Source organism: Gopherus flavomarginatus, chromosome 2, assembly GCF_025201925.1.
Source record: "Gopherus flavomarginatus isolate rGopFla2 chromosome 2, rGopFla2.mat.asm, whole genome shotgun sequence".
Taxonomy (NCBI): Eukaryota; Metazoa; Chordata; order Testudines; family Testudinidae; genus Gopherus; species Gopherus flavomarginatus.
This window is the reverse complement of record NC_066618.1, coordinates 16680920-16703893: the sequence shown is the minus strand read 5'-3', so window position 1 is coordinate 16703893 and position 22974 is coordinate 16680920. Positions and strand designations below refer to the sequence as shown.

Below are 22974 nucleotides of genomic sequence, written 5' to 3'. Positions count from 1 at the left end.
TCCCCGGCACCGAGAAGATCTTCGGTGCCGGACCGCGGAGACTCTTATCAGCCGCTGTCGGCCCCGCCATGGCCTTCCAGACAGCCGTCGGTGTCATCACAAGCGGACAGCGTATATGCGCTGGGCAGCGACAGACAAGCGGCATTGTTCCAGGACCCTCCGCAACAGGACCAAGGTCCGCAGCAGTGGGGGTTTTGGACACCCTGGGCGTACCATCAAGCCCAGGGCCCCCAACAGCTTCTTGTTAGGCCTGCAACGGCGGAGCACAGGGTGCCAGAGGCGTCGTTGTCTCGCCCCCCTCCCTCCCCTGATGGAGAGGAAGGATCGAAGCAGCAAGACCCTGGTCTTGCTCCTGAGACAGAGGCGAGGGCTGAGGGACACTTTCTTGCCAGGGGTCTCCTCATCCTTCTCTCCCGACGAAGCGGTGGCTGGCACTTCCTCCAATAGCCCTCCTCCGCTAGATCTCAGGGCACACCAAGACCTCCTTAGGCGAGTAGCACAGAATCTGAGCCTGCAAGCCGAGGAGGTCTCTGAGATCGAGGACCCCGTCGTCAGCATCCTCTCATCCGATGCTCCCACCAGGGTCGCCCTACCCTTCATTAGGACGATCCAGGCCAACGCCAATACAATCTGGCAGTCACCGGCCTCCATCCCCCCTACAGCGAGGGGCGTTGAAAGGAAGTACATGGCCCCCTCCGAGGGCTATGAGTACCTCCACGTTCACCCGACACCGTGTTCCCTGGTGGTGCAGTCGGTGAACGAGAGGGAGCGCCACGGACAGGAAGCCCCAGCCCCCAAATCCAAGGAGGCCAGGCGTATGGACCTCCTCGGCCGCAAGGTCTATTCGGCTGGGGCCCTCCAGCTCAGGGTTTCAAATCAGCAAGCCCTTCTTAGCCGCTATGCTTTTAACTCATGGGTGGCAGCGGACAAGTTTAAAGAGCTGCTGCCACAAGAGGCTCGTCAAGAATTCGCGGCGATTCTTGACGAGGGCAAGAAGGTTGCACGAACCTCGTTACAGGCCTCTTTGGACGCTGCAGACTCGGCTGCTCATACCCTCGCCTCGGGGGTAACGATGCGCCGCATCTCCTGGCTTCAGGTTTCTGACCTTCCACCGGAGCTCCAATACACCATCCAGGACCTCTCGTTCGAAGGCCAGGGCCTCTTTTCAGAAAAGACAGACCCCAGACTGAAAAGTCTTAAAGACAATCGGGTCATTATGCGCTCCCTCGGGATGCACGTGCCGGGAACGCAGCGCAGACCCTTCCGGCCGCAGCAGCAACAGCAGCGTAGGCCATACCCCCAGTTCCGCCAGCGGCAGGACCTTAATAGGCGCCGCGGCAGGAATGGAAGGCGTAGACAGTCGGGGAACCAAGGGGGGCAGAATCAAAGCTCCTCCAAGTCCCCGCCTGGGCCCAAGCCTTCGTTTTGAAGGTGCGCCCGAGGGCGCAATAACAGTTTCCCCCACGGATCCTTCCCCCCCGTTTTCCAACCGCCTTTCGTTTTTCCTCCCGGCGTGGACCCAAATAACATCGGACCCCTGGGTCTTATGCACGGTGCAGACGGGATACCGCCTGCAGTTTGTATCATTTCCTCCCTCCCGCCCCCCTTCCTCGTCCCTCTTCAGGGACCCCTCTCACGAGCAATTCCTTCGGCAGGAGGTACAGACGCTCCTCAACAAAGGAGCTATAGAGGCGGTTCCGGAAAACGAGAAAGGCAAGGGGTTTTATTCCCGCTACTTTCTGATCCCCAAGGCCAAGGGAGGCCTCAGGCCTATCCTCGACCTGCGAGAGCTCAACAAGTACCTAGTGAAATTGAAGTTCCGCATGGTATCCCTGGGGACCATTATCCCATCCCTGGATCCGGGAGACTGGTATGTCGCCCTCGACATGCAGGACGCTTATTTTCACATTGCCATATGGCCACACCACAGACGTTTCCTTCGATTCGTGGTGGGCCGCCTTCACTATCAATTTGCAGTCCTCCCATTTGGCCTTTCTACGGCTCCGAGGGTATTCACAAAATGCATGGCCGTCGTTGTGGCACATCTTCGGCGCAGTCGTATCCACGTGTTCCCTTACCTAGACGATTGGTTAATTCGGGGCACGTCGGAGCTACAGGTTTGCAGCCACGTCCGCAGGATCACCGGCCTGTTTGCTACCTTGGGCCTCATGATCAACGTGGACAAGTCCACCCTGCTCCCCGCGCAGAGGGTGGAGTTCATTGGGGCCGTCCTGGACTCCACCGTGGCCAGGGCCCTTCTGCCGTTGCTAAGGTTCCAGGCGTTGTTGGCGATCGTTCAGCGATTGCGGGCAGCCCCCTTAACATCAATACGGACATGTCTAACCCTGTTAGGCCACATGGCAGCATGCACATTTGTGACCGGTTACGCTCGGCTCCGCATGAGGCCCCTCCAGTCGTGGCTCATCGCACATTACCGGCCGGCAAGGCAACCACTAGACATGCTGATCACAATCCCCCAGGGGGTGTTGGATTCTCTCAGCTAGTGGCTAGACCAGTCCGTAGTGTGTGCGGGGCTCCCATTCCACCCACCCCAGCCCTCGGTGTCCCTAACGACGGATGCCTCAGATCTCGGCTGGGGGGCCCACCTGGGATCCCTGAGAACACAGGGCCTGTGGTCCCCGCAGGAGGTGAAGCTGCACATCAACATGCGGGAGTTGAGAGCGGTCCACCTTGCTTGTCAAACGTTCTGTCACCAGCTTCGGGGTCGTTGTGTCGCGGTGTTTACCGACAACACGACGACCATGTACTATATCAACAAGCAGGGCGGCACCAGATCCTCTCCCCTATGTCACGAGGCGATGCAACTCTGGGACTTTTGTGTAGCCCACTCCATTCACCTCACGGCTTCCTTCCTCCCCGGAGTACGGAACATGCTGGCGGACCGCCTGAGCAGATCCTTCCTCTCACACGAGTGGTCCCTTCGCCCGGACGTCGCCCTCTCGATCTTCCAGAGGTGGGGTTGTCCCCGTGTGGACCTCTTCGCGTCCGGGGGGAACAGGAAATGCCAGGCGTTCTGCTCTTTTCAGGGCAGGGAACCCTGGTCTATAGCGGATGCCTTCCTTATTCCGTGGACGACCCACTTGTTCTACGCGTTCCCCCCCGTTCCCGCTGGTCCACAGGGTCCTTCTGAAGGTGCGCAGGGACAGGGCCTGCGTGATCATGGTAGCCCCAGCGTGGCCCAGACAGCATTGGTACCCCATGTTGCTGGACCTGGCCATAGCCGACCCAGTTCCCCTGCCCCTTCACCCGGACCTGATCACTCAGGAACACGGAACTCTCTGTCACCCGGACCTCCAGTCGCTGCACCTAGCGGCGTGGCTCCTGCGTGGCTGACGAGTTCTGAGTTGCGCTGCTCCACCCCGGTACGGGAGGTACTCTTGGGAAGCAGGAAGCCTTCCACTAGAGCGACATACTCGGCCAAGTGGAAGCGTTTCTCCTGTTGGTGCGTGGAGAAAGGTCTCCGCCTGATGGAAGTTTCGGTGGCCAATATTTTAGACTATATTTGGTCCCTCAAACAACAGGGCCTGGCGATATCGTCCTTGCGGGTCCACCTGGCGGCTATCTCCACCTTTCACCCGGGTGGGGATGGCCGCTCCGTTTTTTCTCACCCCACGGTGACTAGATTCCTGAAGGGGCTGGAACGTTTGTACCCTAACGTCCGACTCCCTGCCCCGACCTGGGATCTTAACCTGGTGTTGTCTCGGCTCATGGGGCCCCCTTTCGAGCCGTTAGCTACTTGCTCCCTACTCTATCTCTCTTGGAAGACTGCCTTTCTAGTAGCTATCACCTCAGCTAGACGGGTGTCGGAACTCCGGGCTCTCACGGCAGACCCCCCGTATACAGTCTTCCATAAAGATAAGGTGCAGTTGAGGCCACACCCTGCCTTTCTCCCCAAGGTGGTCTCAGCCTTCCACGTCAACCAAGAGATATTCCTCCCGGTTTTTTTCCCAAAACCTCACTCTTCAGGCAGGGAGCAACAGCTCCACTCGCTTGATGTCCGTAGGGCTCTCGCGTTCTATGTGGAGAGGACCAAACCGTTCCGCAAATCCCCCCAGCTTTTCGTGGCAGTAGCGGACCGCATGAAGGGGCTTCCCATTTCTTCACAGAGGTTATCCTCATGGGTAACTTCCTGTATCAGGACCTGCTATGAGCTGGCCCATGTTCCTACGGGCCGTGTGACTGCGCATTCTACCAGGGCGCAGGCGTCGTCGCTGGCTTTCCTCGCCCGTGTGCCCATCCAGGAAATCTGTCGGGCAGCGACCTGGTCATCGGTCCACACCTTTGCTTCCCACTACGCCCTGGTCCAGCAGTCAAGAGAGGACGCGGCCTTCGGATCTGCAGTGCTCCATGCCGCGACTTCTCACTCCGACCCCACCGCCTAGGTATGGCTTGGGATTCACCTAACTGGAATGGATGTGAGCAATCACTCAAAGAAGAAAAGACGGTTACTCACCTTTGTAACTGTTGTTCTTCGAGATGTGTTGCTCACATCCATTCCACACCCGCCCTCCTTCCCCACTGTCGGAGTAGCTGGCAAGAAGGAACTGAGGAGCGGGTGGGCCGGCAGGGGTATATATCGAGCGCCATGGCGGCGCCACTCTAGGGGGCGACCTGCCGGCCCACTGGAGTTGCTAGGGTAAAAAGTTTCCGACGAGCGTGCACGCGCGGCGCGCACCTAACTGGAATGGATGTGAGCAACACATCTCGAAGAACAACAGTTACAATGGTGAGTAACCGTCTTTTTTTACAAACCAGATGTGTTGGTTTAGATTCTTAGAACTTTACATATTTTCACAGACAAATAGATACATACACATTTTCTTTTCCTTAACATTTTTTTTACACTGCTTTGTTTTTGCATAGCTCTGTGTGTGTGTGTGTGTATGTATATATATATATGGATTATTTACAGGCACTCTTCTGGAAAAGGGCCTGTTTTCCCTTCAGAATGGCTGCAAAGAAACCAAGAATTCTCTCTCTTTAACATGGTCCTTTTTTTAACATTTTTCACAAAATTTAACTGCTTAATTCTCTCCAGCCTCTATAGAGTTAACTTTTACTTTCTTTCCTTAAATTACTTGTTTATGTCCCAGAATGACACCTTTATTACCTTAGATTTCACCCTTTTAAGTATTGTTCCAGGGGTTCATGCCTGCACTTACTACTTTTCTTACTCCTGACACTATTCCCTTAGGGCTTTCAACCTGTTTCTTTATCTGTTGCTTGCCTGCTTGTCTGGGCCCGATCCTGCTTTTTTTTTTTCAATGAACCATTTGTGAGTGATATTGTGGTCATTTCACAATTTTGAAAGAAATGTTCAAGGAAAGGGACCAGGAAGGGTGGGGGCTAGTTGAGGAGCTCCCCCAGCCTTGCTGAATTGGTAGTGGGACACTATAAAGAATCAGTTTCTGAGGCAGACAACAAAGGGGAACAGAACAAGGGACTTTTTGTCCTTTTTACAATGAGATGGGAGTATGAAGGGGTTTGGATCGATCCGGGGTTTGGAGAACGGGGTAAAGGGGAGCGCTCGGTCTAGTGGTGGGAGAGGAGGCTTTTGATAAAGCTTTTAACTTATTATTTGAATAAGTGAGAGAGGCCAGTTTTGATTTTGTCCACCTATGATTTGCCTCTTGCCACCCCTGCATGAAACAATTAACCTCTCCTTTAGCAAATTTAGTTTTAGGTTGGCCGAGTTTGTCTTTTAAGACGTCCACTCAGTCTTTGTTCCAAGATTTTAACAGTGGCCACTGAGTTTTGGGATCCCCCTGAGTTAGCCTAGACCATTTTCCCAGAAATTTACAGGAGTCTGGACCCTTTTTACAGGAGTCTGGACCCATCCTAAATACACAAAATGAGCCGGCGTTCATTTAGGGAACTGTCCAGAATTAGACATCTGGTTACCAGTACAGGAGGACTTTCACGCACTAATCACATAAGAAGGAAATTCAGGTTCGTCAGAGCGATGCCTGCTGCAACACACAAAAGGAGCCCACAGGCTACTGCCTCAATTGCCCTTGCTTTCACACTAAGGGTTTTACCCAAGGTGTGGTGCGGCTGCAATTGTGCAGATTTCACTCACTCAGACCGCGGGGACAGGAACCCCTTGGTCGGCCAATCCCCAGACAGAGGCGGCACCCAGACTCAAACACTCCACAAGAGGACAGATAGACACAGAGACAGGACAGTCCTCAGTCCGGACAAAACACAGAAATAATTACCTGACCAGATTCCTGATGTCAGATCCCGGGATCCCTACCAGAACAGAGTGGGAACCAACAGGTTCGATGGCGTAGACCTCACTGTGGCTGTGCGCCTTTCCGCTCTAGTGGGGGACCGCTTGGGCCAAACGCCCAGGTGCTGGCTGCCACGGTCATCCCACAAAAACAGTCAGGAATCACACAGCCCCAGTGAAGACGGTTGCCATCTCGGTGGAACCTCCAAATTGTCAAAGTTAGAATCAGGACTCACAATTTGTCAGACCACTCTGTTTTATTTAGCACAGCGCTCTGCCAATAACATTCAGAATATGTGAGCACCCATGCAAGGCTCAGACAGTCTTATTTATACAGATAAAAGAGCGGGAATTAGACAAAGGGACAAAGATATCAAAACAGTAAAATTCACCTGGGGCACAGCATGCATATCCTATTTCCTTACTAACTGTTATCGATCTAAGGCTAATGCTTCAACAATTGCCCTTAAACGGTGCAATTGTTCTATGTTAATGTCTGTATTCCTGACACCTGGTTGCAACATTTCAACATCTTTGCTTAAAGATACAGACAACATTTCTTTAATCCTTTCTATTTTCACAATATAATTCATTCTACTTTCACACACTCTAATACAATAGTGATGAACACCACAGAAAAGCCCATGAGGAAATGAATAATTTTGCCTTCAGAGAAGTTTTGAATAGTGTGCAGTAGAGAAGGCATGGCCACACTCTGAACAGTGAGGCTCAACCTGAAGAGCTGCTCATTGAGTACCTTCTGTCCTGTGTTGTGAATAAGACAGAAGGCCTGCCTCTTGCCTGCCCTCTCTCCCTCCCTCAGCTCCTTGTCCCACTCTCTCTGCCTCTACACCCCATCTTATCAGATCTGTCTCTGTCCCCTCTTCCTTTGCAGGGAAGGTCCTTCTTAGCCTCAAGCTGGAGCATGCCTAGTGCAGATGGAATCTTTAGGGAATCTAAGTACAACACTCTTGTAAAATCTCTACAGAGCATATGCAAATTAGTTTAAAAAAAATAAAAACAGCCTTGCATCCAATATGGAAAACTTCAGCCCAAATGGTTAGCTTGGCAATGTTATAAGCAGCTGAAAACTGTGCTTTTATAATGGGAATTGTTGGTCAACCTTAAAAGGCAGTGCTATTGGGCCCTACCTTTACTTCTCTCACAAACTCCCTTGAGTTTTAAAATTGCTCTTGTTGCATTTTGGACCACATAATCATTAAAAAAAAAATTGGAAAATCATGAGTTAAGGTGATTTGTGCTTTTGTTACTAGTGTACACTGGATTAAGACTGGATTACTGTAATGCAGTCTGTGTGGGACTTCACTTTAAATCAGTCAGAAAGCTTAAAGTGGCACAGAAAACACCTGCCTCTTTGGTAAGTAGTGTTTTCTAGTAGGAACTCAGTGCCTGTGCTGCTTGATCTGCACTATCCATCTATGGTCACTGGCTGAGTTTAAGATGTTGGGTTTTTTTTCCACTTATAAAGCTTTAATGGCTTGGGATCTGTCTACTTGAGGGATTCCCTCTCTCTGCCATGCTATTGCAGTTGTGATTTGTGATAGACACTTCAAGAGGGATTTCCCTTGATTTTAAGACTTTTTTGGCTGGGTAAGGGGGGAGAATTGCAGGGGCTGACAGTTCTCTGCAGGGGGCCCTCAGCTTTGAAACCAAACTCCTTTCCTCATGCACCACTGGTCCAAACCAGCTCAGGTTCATTGAGCTTCAGAGCCCTCTGGAGAGAGGATCACTCTACTAAACCCCTGGAGTGGGAGGATGTGGTGGAGGTTGACGCTTGAGAGTGGGACATTTTGTTAGGGATATTTATTGAGAAAGGACTCTTTACTGTGGAAGGATCCTATGGCAAAAAAAAAACCACCTTGAATTTTCAGAGGGTGGGTGCTGGAAGAACTGCAGGTAACATTTTTAACATTCTCTACCCTAAGAGAGAAACTGTATCTGTAACTCATGTTACAAGACCTGTGGGTCTCTTCTCTAAAAGTTTAGCATGTGATTTTTGGGATTTAAGGTTGAATAATGCAGTAGAAATTAAATGCAGAAATGTGCCTTTGGGGATTGTTCCCATCACCTTCAATTTGTGGTACATGGACTTAGACTTCTTTGCACAGTGTACTCCTGGAGGAATTCTGCGCCAAAACCATTTAAAAACTCTGCAGACAATATTCTAAAATTCTGCATTTTTTGTCAAAATAAGATAATATAATCATCCAGTTTCAGTAATTTTGGTAACTTATTTCAAAATACCTATCAGTAAGTATGAATGTAACAATACAGACAACAAAGATTCAGGAAAAATGTTTTTTGACAAATAGATTCCTTACTAGGCATATTAATAGAGAACTTTGAGTAAGTCATTTAATCTACAATACAGAAACAAATTTCCTGCACCCCATGGAAGCAGTGCAAAAGCTTGGGGGAGTCCAGGGTAATGGAGGAGCTAAGAGAGAGGGAAGTAATTGCTGGGAAGGACCCTGGGAGATAACCTAGAGGCTGACCCCTAGCCTCTTTGTCAGGCACATCTGTCCCGTCTCCATGTGTCCCTGCACCTCAAACCCATTCAGCCCTCACTCTAGTCTGCCCCCAACTAGCCCTTCTGAATTTCAATCTGTGACACACACATCCTCCAGCAGCTCCATGTGCCCCATGCTGTTCACTCCCCATTTCCCATGCCTCCTCACCTGGCCCCATGGGCAGGGTGCTGTGAGGAATGCAGCCTCTTCTCCAGCTCCCCTCTCTGGTTGGCTGCTCCCTAATGGGAGTGGCAGCCCACTGTTCTGGTGCCACAGTGGCCCCGATGGGTGAAAGGTGTAATTGCAGCATATCTCTGGCATAATGTATTTTCTTCAGGGGGAAAAAATTCTGTAGGGGAACATGAATTCTGGGTGTATGCAGTGGGGCAGAATTCCCCCAGGATTAACAGGTAATTTGTGCTACCTTTTAAACATCGCCTCTAAATCTGGTCCAGGGCAACTTTATTTTGTTTACCACTATAAATAAATCTGTTTAAAGACACAATAACTTTCCTTACTTGCACTATTTAAATGAGGTCCCTGTTACCTTGATTTCTGTGTACTATGACTCATTACCCCTAACACTGTGGAAACACTCATCAGAACAGCAGAATTTTAGTATTACCATCATTCCCTTGACCTATGCTTTTCAGTTTTGCATCTGATCAGCCTGTGCTGTTGCTAAGTTTTTGCACGGCTGGAGAAAGAAAGAAGGCAAGAAGAGAATTGAGTTGCCAAGTACATTTGCAACATTAGATTTTTTTTTTAATTGAACTTTTTCTTTACTTTTATTTGTCTTTGCCCTCTTCCTCCCTTCCCCCCCTTCCTGCTGCTGGAATAATATGACTTTAAGGTAAAAGTAGGATAGCAATGCCTAGGGAGATATTCTGAGGGATTTAACTGGTTTTCTTCAGTCACACAGAGAATAAGTTAATGAAATCCTGGAGTCAGACTTCACAAAAAAATGCCCAGAATAAAAGATTTACTGGTCATATCTCACTAACCTACTACAGGTTCTCCTCTCTTGCTATGTTTAAAGAGGCTCTTGAAGCTAACTAGAGTTTGTAAAGTTATTTAAAGGTAGTTTCAATTTTTGTCCTGCCTCTAGGTCATGCTATTATGTGTTATGCCTATAAAATATACAAATTACACAATACTTCACTGTCATTAAAATATCCGTCTTTTCTGTGTGAAAGACTCTCAAACTGCAATGGAAATGGTATGGAGAAACAGTGATGACTAGACAGAAAATGCTGTCATGCACAAAGTCAGGGGAGAAATGTAGAAATATGTATGCTAATTCAACTGGAGGATTAAGATTAAATGTTACAAGTAATAACAAGGTAAATATTTAGACAGAACTGTCTTTGTTTCTACTTAATACTATCTAATGGCCTTTTTGAAAGTCCATGTCTAGACAGAACTTTGTGTGTGTTAAAGGTAATCCACAAAGTGGGGGGAGAAATAGGTCAGTGCCAGTTAATCTATATGATGTCCAAAGCCTGAAAACCTCCCATTCGTCCCCCTTAATAGAAGAGTCATTGCTTTCTGATGTTCTGGAAGACTATGTGGTAAGTGGAGAGAACTAGTGAAATTAAGATATCTTGAGACTGACAGTTGAACAGTTGAGATAAGAAAATCTTTAAATGCTGGCTTAAACTTTTGTTTTGTTCAATTCTCTGTGCCAAATCAGCACATGGGAACAAAGCATATCTTTGTTAATAACTCAACATTGTCCCTTCAGTTAAGGTGTCAGAGAACGTAAACATCTCTACAATCCCCAAGTTTGCCAGCAAAACCAGGAAAGATCAAATCTGACACTCCTTGTATCATTAAGATTAAAAGTATTTCTTTAAAACAATACAAAAACCTTTCAGGAGCTTCTTGTACATAAAGAAGCATGGGGGGAGGGGGGAGCAAAACAAAACACCCTTTCAGCTTACATTTTAAGACTGACTTTCCTTTTTCCATTAAGGATAGGACACTTCTTGTCTTTCTTAGTGAAGACTTGCCTACATGAGAGAGCTGCACTGGTTAAACCAAAATAAGAGTGTGTACCCCAGGATTTCCATTGGTTTAATGAAATAACTTTTAAAAAGTCACAAAGTTAGAGTGGCTCATTTTGGGCTAGTGTAAATGGACTCCTAGCGCAGTGGTTTTCAAGCTTTTCTTTTCTGGCTACCCAGTTGAAGAAAACTGGTAATGGCTGTGACCCAACAGAGTTGGGGATGAGAGGTTTGGGGTGTGGGAGGGGCTCAGGGCTGGGTTGGGTTACGGGGGCAAGGGCTATGGAGTGGGACCATGAATGAGAGGTTCAGGGTGTGGGAGGGGGCTCTGGGCAGGAGCATGGGGATGAGATGTGGTAGGGGGTCAGGGCTCTGGGCTGGGGTTGGAGGCTTTGGGCTGCGGATGAGGGTTTTAGGGTGCAGGAAGAGGTGTCAGGGTGGAGGTTGGGGTGTGGACTTGCCTCTGGGGGCTCCCGGTCAGTGGTGCAGAGGCAGACTTCCCGCCTGTTCTGGCACTGTGTACTGCGCTGCCCTCCAGAAGCAGCGAGCAGCAGGTCCAGCTCCTAGGCAGAGGCGACCAATAGGAGTGTGGAGCCAGTGCTCAGGCAGCATGCAGAGCCCTGTGCCCCTCCCCCTGGTCTAGGAGCCTGACCTGCTGTCTGCTTCCAGGGCACAGCATGGTGTCAGAACAGGTAGGGACTAACCAGGCAGCATCGCCGATGGGACTTTTAATGGTCCAGTTGGCGGTGCTGAACAGAGTCCCCATGACCCAGTGCCTTACATTCTGCAACCCAGTACTGGGTCGCGACCCACAGTTTGAAAACCACTGTTTTAGCAGACCTCGGTCTAATCCAGGGGTAGGCAACCTATGACACACGTGCCAAAGGCGGCACACGAGCTGATTTTCAGTGGCACTTTAACTGCCTGGGCCCTGGCCACCAGTCCAGGGGATGGGCTCTGCATTTTAATTTAATTTTAAATGAAGCATCTTAAATATTTAAAAAACCTTATTTACTTTATATACAACAATAGTTTGTTTATATATTATAGACTTACAGAAAGAGACCTAAAAATGTTCAATGTATTACTGGCACACACAACCTTAAATTAGAGTGAATAAATGAAGACTTGGCACACCACTTCTGAAAGGTTGCCAACCCCTGGTCTAATCTAAACCCAAATAAGTTCCTGTCGATATAAGGATTTCCAGTAGTTTAAATAAGTCAGTTCTAAATAACCTCTTTAGTTAAAACAGTGCAACTGTCTCATGTAAACAAGAGTTTGAGGCTAGTTTGCACTTCACAAACCATTCATTGATCTTAAATCTTCATTGAGCCCAGTCCACCAGAATGGTAGCTTCTTACATTAATATATGAAAGCTTAACACCATCTTTGGAAGTCTTGTATTCAATACCTTCATCTGTCAGCCTTGAGTAGCATTTCTCTGAGAGGCACCTTTTTAAACCTAGATTTTTATTGTTTGGAGTAATTAGACTTGGAGAAAGTCATGAGGCTTTCTGATAGGGGAAAAATGTAGATGTACTGGTTGTTTATGAATTCTTTAATAGGTGGATGTGAAATCTGTTTGTAGAAAACATTAGATTGATAACCTTGGCAATTGAGGTTCAACCTCTATTCACAAAACTACAGTAGTGCAGTTTTTCCCAAAAATGCAGGATTTGAACTGGTGATTTAGAGCTGATTATGTAACATGGTGATGGGCACTGTAGAAAATCCTTAAGATCAATGATGTACTCATTACCGATCCACTGAGCTGTCTATAGGCATTTTCTGCTTGACTAACGAGTGGGTAAAACTACTTCTTCCTAACTTATATCCCAGGCCAGAAACTGAATTTCTAAATTTAAAATACCATATCTCCTTCCCGTTACTCTACTCTTCAGTTTGAAAAAGGCTTGTAACTTTATCAGAGCAAATTACTGTGTTTGTTTTTGTTTTTTGTTTGTGCCTAGACAGGATATTGTATGGTTATTTTAATTAGCTCTGAAATGCAGATTTCTTAAGCTGTGCATCAGCTCCATTATCAGTCTCTTATCTCGCATACAGTGTGAAAGCATTAATGATTGTCACACTCCAGTACTGATGCCAAGTGTTAGCACACAACTACAGTATGAAATATATTTTTAATACTTTTATGAAAGCTAGTAATTGAGGAACTTGGGCAGCCATAAGACTATGGTGACAAATATCTTCAGTGTGCCTCAATATTAATATAAAATTTAAAAACTATACTAAACAATTATTGAGACATAACTTGAACAATTAAAAGCAAAGGAAAACTAAAGGCTGCCCGTGCTACCCTTAATTAACCCATTTTATGCCTAAAATAAGTGCCCCCTTAAACTGAGCACGCAATTTTAAAAAGTGACTACTTTTCAAGAGTCAAAAATAATTTCAGATAATAAACTGACACTGAAATCCCCTTGCTAGTTTTTAATAGCGCTACAATCATTTTCCTATTCTTAAATGTCTTGTTTTTCCTTTTGAGTGGCTTTTTCACGAAGGGTAGCATGGGCAGCCTTTAGTTTTCCTTTGCTTCTGATTGTCCGCTTTCCCAGACTGGTGGAGTAGGAATACTGAGTGTTTTAACTTGACTCCTGCCCTCATTCCCCATTAATTACTAGCTAGACTTCTGAGTAGATGCATTTTAGGCTTTCAGCAGTAAGGAGAGGGGAAAAACTGGCTTCAAATCTAAAGTCAAATTGTAATAATTGATTTAGTTAATGTCAGTTATACAAATATTTGTGTGAGGCCCACCAGGAGGATTCTTTACATCATTGAAACGTTTATGGAAAGTGGGCTTTGTATTAGTTGGCAGCATTAACAAGCTGCTCTTGAAGCTCACAGATGCTGACTACAGCAGTTGTGTACCTATAGCTACTGAATGATCTCTTTGTGATTAAACTAACTCTTGAATGCTTTAATCAAACATGTGGAAGTTCCTCATGCAGTAGAACTTCCTGCTTTCAGCGTTTTCTGGAACCACAACCTGAAGTTGAACTGATACACTGGAATTCAGTCTAAATATAAAAAAGCATAGTATTGCTTACAGCTTGTCTCCATTTACCAGAAAACCGGGGGTTGATTTTTAGCAAGTCTAGTGAAGACCCGCTAAATCAACCGCCAATCATTCTCCCATTGACTCTGGTACTCCACCAGAACGAGAAGCATAAAGTAAGTTAACGGGAGAGTTTCTCCCGTCGACCCAGCGCAGTGTAAACACTGCAACAAGTCAGCCTAAGGTATATCAACTCCAGCTTCGTTTTTCACATACATGGAGTTGCGTAACTTAGGTTGACTTAGCCTTGTAGTGTAGACCTTCCTTTAGCTGCAAAGAGATAATTACTTGTACTGCAATGGTACCTGGAAGCCCCGTTCATAGGCCAGGAGCCCCATTGTGCTAGGCACCGTACAAACAGCAAAAAGTCAGTCCACAATGGTCTGTTGTAGGCACTCCTGCACAAACTATAAAAAGTATTTATACAGTATCTGTACAAAGAATTCAGTGGGTTGTACTATAATTAGTTAAATATCTATTTGTGGATTACTAGTGGAAGTGCCTTAAATAATGATGATTTAGAGGTGTGCAGAGGTTATTATATCTTTTAAGACTGTAAACTAAAATACCAGAATTTTCATTTCATTTGCAAATGTTAAGGTCTGCATAACCTTAAATATTTGTATCTTGCACAGTTGTTTACCAGCTGATTAAGGTGGATCCCTCTTCACATGAGGATAGTCTGTCAACATTGTTCCTCAGTAAAATTAAACTTTACTTCAGGATTTCATGTGCATTTCTGTGTAACTGGAATTGAGGTCACAGTTTTTAAAGCAGTTTCACTGTTCTGTTATATTAAGTTTTGGTGAACTTTTATGCCATTAGGGTACACTGGTATGGAAACTTGCTGTTGAAAGTACTATAATACACTTTTAACTTTCATTGAGCTGAGCTAGTTTTGCTGTAAAAATACTCAGACGTATTGCACATCTTTGAGAGAACTGTAGGTGTTTATACAGGTTTTTGGTAGTTACTGTGTGTGTGCGGGTTTTTTTGTTTGGTTTTTACAAACACACTCACTCTGCATCTTAATCTCAAAGCTCTGAAAGGTTGGGGAAGAGCAAGAATTATGCTTTGATATAGTGGTTAATTACATGATCACAGACTAATTTTTTCCACAGGACCCCTGCCTCATTCAGTGCACAGGAGAGAGAATGCTTGTATTTTGAGCAGCTATTCAGTATAATCCATCTTCATTCTTTTACTGTACATTGGGGTCCCCAACCTTTTGAGGGCCATGTTCCCCCCTTACCTGTCCATGCCCCCACCCTCACTCTGGAGCCAGAGCCAGGTGCAGCTCTGCTCCCAGCCTCGCACCCAGCCTCAGCCCCAGGCCAGGAGTGGAGCCAAACCAAGGCTGTGGATGGGGCCAGGCATGGGACCGGGAGCCTGGGATGTAGCTAGGGGTGTGACCAGAGCAGAGCAGGGAGGGGCTGGTGGTGCTCCCTCCCTGCTCCCCACGGGGGCTGACTGGGCCCCACCGCACCCCCTCGGATGTTCCTCCATGCTGCCCTAGGAGTGTGCACCCCACACTTTGTGGATCTCTGTACACTTTCAAACCCTACTCTGAAGACAAAATTAACAACTCCTCCAAATACTTGTGCATATGTAAATTACACTGTTGATATGCACAATTCAAGAGCTTGAGACTGGAGACATTTTGGTCAGCAGCATTTATACAGCACACATATGCCCTCCCAGTCCTTATGCTTCAAGGCAAAGGCCTATAAAGGCAAAGTATGTTGGCCGTGACTCATTTCCTCTGACCACCTTGTGGCTTAGAGGCAGAGCCCTGAGTGATTGAGAGACTGCCAGCCTTTCTTTACTAATTATAGTTATTGTTTTATAGCTAACCCCGGATTAGATGTTAGTAGATTGCTAAAGAACTAGGCATACAACAGGCAGTTAATTGCCAACAGCATGGCATTATCTGGTTTTCCCAAATTCTAATGCTGCCCCTCATGCAGGAGAGCTAACCCAGCCTCAAATGGACAGTGTGTGTCTGGGAGAATTGCATATTTACAAATTGCATGTTTGTTGGGAGTCCTTCAGGTCTCAGTTCAGGAAAGGTAAGGAGACTTTTCTTCAGGTCTTCGCGATGACTAAATCCATTGAACCTGCCTCCAAACCAGGTTCATGAGGCACCAGTCCTATCGCTGCAGAGGCCCTTGAAGCCCAAAAGTACAACTGCAAGCTCTCTGCCTACAAGAGTCCCGGCGCCAGCTACCCAAACAACAATCGCAAGGTTTGTGTCCTCCTTGGATAGACCACATGGCTCCAGGAGCCTGGGAGACAGACCACCTATCAAGGCTCCTCTAACAGGAAAACCTTCCTGCAGCACCAAACGTCTTCTGAGACTTCGTGGCCCTGAGTGGTTCCCTCTGAAGCTCCATCTCATACCGATTCCAACTGGACAGCACTAAAATGCCTAGTACCAATAGATGTGCCTTTGGAAAGGAACTCATCACCGACCCGGGTACTATGTACCTCAACATCCACAGGGCTGGAGCCAGGTCAACCAGGGCTACACCCAAGTGCCTCTCCTTTACTGTAGTGGAGATTGCAATAGCACCTCAAGAGAACCAGGTTCCAGACCACCATCTACACTTTTGGTAGACGAATTCAGACTGGAAGTAAGGCATATATTTTTACAGTGATAAACTGTTCAATGATTGTTTGTTTGTTTATTCAGTGGTAATGGGGGATTCGTTATCACTGTCAATGTTTAAATCAAGATTGGATGTTTTTGTAAAATATATGCTCTAGGAATTATTTTGGGGAAAAGCTATGGCCTGTGCTAGACCCTAGAGGGGTGCAAAGGAACGTTCGAGGAGGTGCAGCTGGGGCCAAGGCTAGCCCGGCAGGGAGGGAGCGCCACCCAGCTCTGCTGCCAGCCTAGGAGCCCTTTACCCCTGTCCCCTCCCTCATGAATGGAGTAAGGGGGGGGGGCAAGGTAAAAAGTTTGGGGACCCCTAGATTAAATGAACACAATAGTCCCGTCTGCCCTTTGAATCTACAAAAACCACCTAGGCTGTCAGCATCGTAAAAGTACTTGGCATCAATAGCTCACCAGATATATCAGGAACTGCAGTCTCCCTTGATGTCAATTTAAGCCCTACAGTTGGTACTGATTCTATCCATTGGTGTGGCACAGTCAGTTCCAAACATACTGAGAGCCACAATACTGCCCATGGATCCATGTTATATGTTCTCCATGGCATCTTCAGAGTTGAAGGACGAGGACAATCCATACCAGCAGCATCTCTACTTTCCCAAAATATCACCACAACCCTCAGACACTCTCTTTGTGGGAGAAGAGATACTGAGACATGCAAAATTGTGAGCCTTTGTTCTCCTAATCAGGGCCACTAGGCTTGTATCCACCAGGGCCCATATGGCCCTATTGCGGATGTTGGTCTCCTCACATCAGCCATAGCCAGTGGAACCAACACCACCACCAGAAGACTGTCATCCACGGTAGTGGTCCCTCAGATCGCACAACAGCCCCTCCTGGTTCCGCTGCAACTGCAGGTGAAATAGGAACAGAGGGAAGAATATGCACCAGAAGGTGACCCCCCAGTCCCAGTGACCCTGTTCTTCTCATCCCTAAATGGGGTCTTGGTGATACTATAATCTCACAGTCAAATGATTACAAAGGTTTCCAAGATTTACTAATAAAGGTTACTGAGGCCCTCGCCCTCCAAATAACTCTTGAGGAAGTTCAGGAGCAGAATGGTAAGTAAATGGACATTCTCAAGTCCTCTTCAATGGGAAAGATAACCTCACGGTCAGAAAGGGCTATCATGGACCCAGCCAAGCCCTTGTGGTAGACACCTGCCCCAATTCTTTTGCCTTTTGCAAGATAGAAAATATAAGATGCTTCCCAAGAGTGTGGAATTCCTGTACACAGACACACACGCTGTCCCATCGTCTGTGGTAGTCACAGTGGTGAACAAAAAGGAAAAACAATTTAGGTCCTCACCAAAAGAGAGAACCAAAGAGATAAGATTTATTTGGCTTGAAAGCCTACTCCCTCAGCCAGTTAGTTCCATGTGGCCTATTACTTGGCCATACTGACCATTTGACTTCTGCACACATGAAACTGCTTACCTTTTCAGATGGCCTGCAAATCGAGATTTGCAAGGCATTCGTGTCAATAGATAAGAAGGGCCAGCTAGCGGCCAGGACAAGCCTGTAAGTGACACAGGATGTGGCAGAACGGCTTCCAGATTCATGTCATCAGTGATCGTTATGTGGCAGGCATCCTGGCTTTCGAGATCAGAATTCCTTAGAAGTCTAAATGATAGTGGAGGACTTTCCCTTCAAAGTAGCTGAACTATTCAGCTCTAATGAGGCCCTCCCTACATAGAGAGGCTCACGAGTCCTTCAGAGTTCCCTTGGAGAGTATGTGGCAGGTCCTAAGTGGAATTTCAAACTGGCCTATTCCTCTCCGGGATCATATCTGCCTCCCTTCTAGCATCAAAGAACATCCAAACCCCCTAGGAAATGTCACTTTTTCCACAGGAAGACTGTGACAGCCTATTGCTCCATCCCACACCAACCAACCCTTCCAGTCTCAGAAGCATCAATTTTTATGGGACAGTTGAAAGACGTATTCTACTCTACCAACTCTAGAAATTCTAGACCAGGGATTTTCAAACTTCATTGCACCATGACCCTGCATTTCTGACAAATATTACTACACCCCCCGAGGAGGGTGGACTGAAGCCTGAGGCCATTCAGGATCTGCCGCCCCATGTAGGGGGACCAAAGCCCAAGCCCCACCACCCCTGGTGCAGGGGGGAAGGGGAGTCAAGCCCAAGGGCTTCAGCCCCAGCCAGAGGGCTTGTAACCCTAGCCCTGCTGCCAAGGGCTGAAACCCAAGGCTTTCGGCTTTGGCCTTGGGGCTCAGGCTTTGGCTTCAACCCTGGGCCCCAGCAAATCCAAGTCAGCCTTGGCAACCCTATTAAAACATGATCATAACCCACTTTGGGGTTCTAAACCACAGTTTGAGAACCCCTTCTCTAGAGCTTTCCTTTCAAAATAGTCTAATATACCACTGACTAAATCTTTGAGGGTGGCGGTGGTTGCTCAGGGGGCGAGCGGGGGAGAACAACATTGGTGGGGCCAGCAGTCTCCCTACCTGGCTCCGCGCTTCCCTGGAAGCGGTGACATCCCCCTTGCTCAGCATCTAGGCGGAGACATGGACAGGCAGCTCTTCGTGCTGCCTCTTCCCACAGCGCTGGCTTCATAGGTCCCATTGGCTGGGAACCGCGAGAGCAGTGCCTGAAAGCAGCATACAGAGCTACCTGGCCGTGCCCCTGCCTAGGAGCCAAGCAAAGAGGATGTCACCGCCTCCGTGGAGCCCCAGGTGAGCGCCGCCCAAAGCCCACCTCACTCCATCCCCTGCCCCAGCTCCAGCTCCCTGCCACATCCAAACTCTCCTGCAGCTGGTGGGAGACGGGGGCAGATTGGCCCACAACTGTCCCAGCAGCGGCCAGTGTGACTGACGCAGGGGCTGCCTGAGCTCCCCCAGGCCAGACGCACCGGCTGCTGCAGAAGTCACTGAGGTCACAGTTTTTATCTGTATCAGTTGTATTACTGTATTAGACTTAGATTTGCATGCTTTGTTTTATTGGTAATTCACTTTGTTCTGTCTGTTACTACTTAGAATCACTTAAATCCTGCTTTCTGTATTTAATAATCACTTTTTTACTTATTAATTAACCCAGAGTATGTTTTAATACTAGGGTGGCAAACAACTTTGCATATCTCTCTATCAGTGTTACAGAGAGAGAGCAATTTATGAGTTTACTCTGTATAAGCTTTATACAGAGTAAAATGGATTTATTTGGGTTTAGACCCCACTGGCGGTTGGGCATCTGAGTGTTAAAGATAAGAACATTTCTGTAAGTTGCTTTCAGTCAAGCCTACTGCTGTTGGGGACATGGTTCAGACCTAGGTCTGGGTTTGCAGCAGGCTAGCGAGCCTGGCTCAAACCAGGCAGAGCACTGCAGTCCTAAGCTGCCAGGGCAGAAAAGCAGGGGCAGAAATAGTCTTGGCACATGAGTTGGCAGTTCCCAAGCTGGGTTCTGTGAGCCAACCCATCACAACTATATACATAAATCGTCACCAAGGTAAGTTTGTGATTAAGCATCTTCCAATCTTTCTATTCTAAAATATCCAAGTCTAGTGTCAGTTCAGTGTTCCTGCAGTTACTCCTCCCTTAAGCACACTGTTCCTGAGTCCCCAAAACTTAGGGGGACTGCTGGGCCATTTATCTATGCCAAACTTCATAGGCAGCAAAGCCTTGTGCTGACTGCTTATGATGATGCCTTACAAGATACAGACCAGGAGGTTCCTTGCATCACTGCTAAGCAAAATTAAAATGGTAAAGCCAGTTCTATGGGCTACAACACCTAAAGCCCCTTCCCCATCCCTTTTCAGGGACACATCTCAAGAGGATCCATTACTTCTAGAGAGAAGCATGAGGATGTCCTGACATCATAGAAGAGATCACTTCACAATATGGGGGAAATGGAGTTTACAGCGGCTATTTCCCTATCCTGGACCTGTGGAACCTCAACACGCTAATTTGCAAGCTGAAATTCAGGATGGACATCCTTACATCGATAATCTCAACTCTGGAGTACAGAGACTGGTTTGTGTATCTCAGCCTTCAGGATGCATACTTCTACATTATCATTCCACGCCATAGGAAGTACCTACAGTAGGCCAGGATCACTACCAGTATCAAGTACTGCCCTTGAGAATCGCCACAATATGAAGAAGGCTACCAGTCCAGTACCAAGGTACTATCAGTAGTGGCAGCTCACCTGAAAAGGTGCAGCATCACCATATTTCCTAACTTGGGAGATTGGCTCATACAGGGCAAATCTCAACTGACCTCTGAACACATGTTCACTTGCTTCCAGAAGTTAAGCCTACGTCAACAAACAGAAATCAACTTTAATCCTGGTTCAGATAATCAAATTCATCAGGGCCATCTTAGACAATTCCACATCCAGGGCCTACCTACCTCAAGGCAAGTTATTTGAACTGTTTGCCATAACTTTTCAACCAGAGAAGACATACCTATATAAGATGATGTCTCCCCCTCTGCGGTCATGTGGCCTTTTGCACATCATAATGCCATATGCTAGACTTCACGTTGGATGCTGATAGATTTTGGTTAAAGCTGGCTTTGACAGCCAACAAACATCACCTGGACATCTCTCCTCATCCCACCCTTGATCCTATTATCATTGAAATGGTGGAAAAACCCAATAAATGCCTGTAGAGGGGGTCCCTTTCTGGGTGCCTTTGCCATCCTAGCCTATGTCATGGATCCATCCTTGTTAGGGTGGAGTGTACATATGGACAGATTAAAGGTACAGGGCTCATCCTGCCCAAGGAAGAAGAGAACGCACATCGATTTCCTAGAACTGAGCTGTATGGAAGATCTGAAAATTCTTCCGCCACCTAATAGGATAGTTGGTACAGATCATGACTGGCAAACATGAGCACCATGTTTTATATCCACAAATAATGTGGAGTAAGGGCTTCCTCTCTTTCTCCCAGGAAGCCATCAGGCTTTGGAATTGGTGCCTCAAACATTAGTTATTCCTAAAAGCAGTATGCTTTCCTGGACCACAGAACATGCATGTAGACAACCTCACAGATACTTCCTCCCAGATAATGAACGGATGATTTAAAGACCAGATCCTGGAGAATGTCTTCATCTTGGGCTTGCCCCAAGCCTTGGACTTCTTCACCACTCAATACAAGAAGCATCAAATTCTGCTCAAGGGTAGGAATGAGTCTAAGAGTCATTTCCAATACCACGTTCAGGAGACATGATGTGTGTGTATCTCTCTTCCCCACCGCTCCCCAACACCTCTGATTCATAGAGTGCTCTGCAAACAAGATTCAGCCAAGCTAATCCTCATAGCTTTTGCATGGCCCAGGCAATAGAAGTTTAGCAACTGTGAACCAATCAGTATCTCAAACCAGAACCTTACAGCTGCTTCCAGACCTTCTGTCTCAGGACCATGGACAAAACCTACACCCAAATCTGACAACCCTGCTGTGACAGTGGCATACTAGATACCACTTTATGCCAAGATCTCCATGCCTCACTTGGATATTGCCAAATGCGTAGTAGAAACAGTCTGGCTCGTCTGTGTTTAATATTTCTAAAATAGGTATTAGAACTGTAAAAATATACTTAATATTTAGACGTTATTGAATGCATTCATTAATCTCATGTACTTAACATACCTGTCTCATATTGTAAGGTAGTATTTGAGCATTTGCATTGTAATTCTCTGTGTAAATCACTAGACAGGAAAGAGACATGAATTAGTGAGAAATGCTGGTTCCTGACCAAAGGAGTGAACTGCCCAACAGAGGAGCTTTTGTAGAAGGCTTCCCTCCACGTGGAAAGGAGATGTGCAAAGTGAATTATTTCCATCAGCTGAACTGGCAGCTCAGAGAAGCATGGGGGGGTGGTACGGAACAGTTTCTCCTTGAACTTTTATTTCTGTGCTGCTTGGATTCTCAAGGGCAAGGATTTGTAGGCATAAACAAGAGATCCCCAGTGTGTAGCCTGAGTTAGTCCTAAGGGACCTATAGAGTTTGCATATTATAGAAGCTTCTGTTACCTTTTGAAACTTAAGACTAACTCATTTGTATGTGTTTACCTCCTTTAACCTTGGAAATAAGTCTTATTTCTTTTTCCTTTATATAATACATTTTTATATAGTTATAGGATTGGCTACAAGTGTTCTCTTTGGTATGAGATATAATTGGACTTCTTGTATCTTAAAAGTGACTAGTCCCTTGAGAGTGGAAGTAATCTGAATTTGGGTGGAGGGTTGGTGCAAGGGAGTTTTGGAGGCTTACCTGGGTGGCAAGATAGATTGCAGTGCCCAAAGGGGCTGTCTGTGACTCCATGTTAAGGCTGTTAGTGCTTGAGGAGTTTACATTTGAGTGGTTGGTGAAATCCACTTGAAACTAATTTGGAGGTTTGTGTCCCGCTTCTTAACTGTCTGCCATGAGCTTGGTACTCATGTTCTTGAGTCACTGCAGAACTGTTTGACACCT

At 46.9% G+C, this 22974-nt stretch overlaps 2 protein-coding genes across 8 annotated transcripts in view; both read left to right on the top strand.

Moving 5' to 3' along the window:
* PRKAG2 (protein kinase AMP-activated non-catalytic subunit gamma 2) overlaps positions 1–22974 on the top strand; it is a 568070-nt gene that overhangs the window by 460743 nt on the left and 84353 nt on the right. Inside the window, exon 1 of one of the 7 annotated variants that reach the window (XM_050940420.1) lies at positions 7276–7312. The exons of the other annotated variants lie outside the window; for them this stretch is intronic. Coding sequence (XP_050796377.1) covers positions 7291–7312 — 22 coding nt within the window. The 5' untranslated portion in view covers positions 7276–7290. Of the gene's footprint in view, positions 1–7275; positions 7313–22974 lie in introns of those variants that run through there. 7 annotated transcript variants of the gene reach the window in all.
* LOC127045049 (uncharacterized) overlaps positions 1–22974 on the top strand; it is a 33859-nt gene that overhangs the window by 5660 nt on the left and 5225 nt on the right. The gene's annotated exons all lie outside the window — the stretch shown is intronic.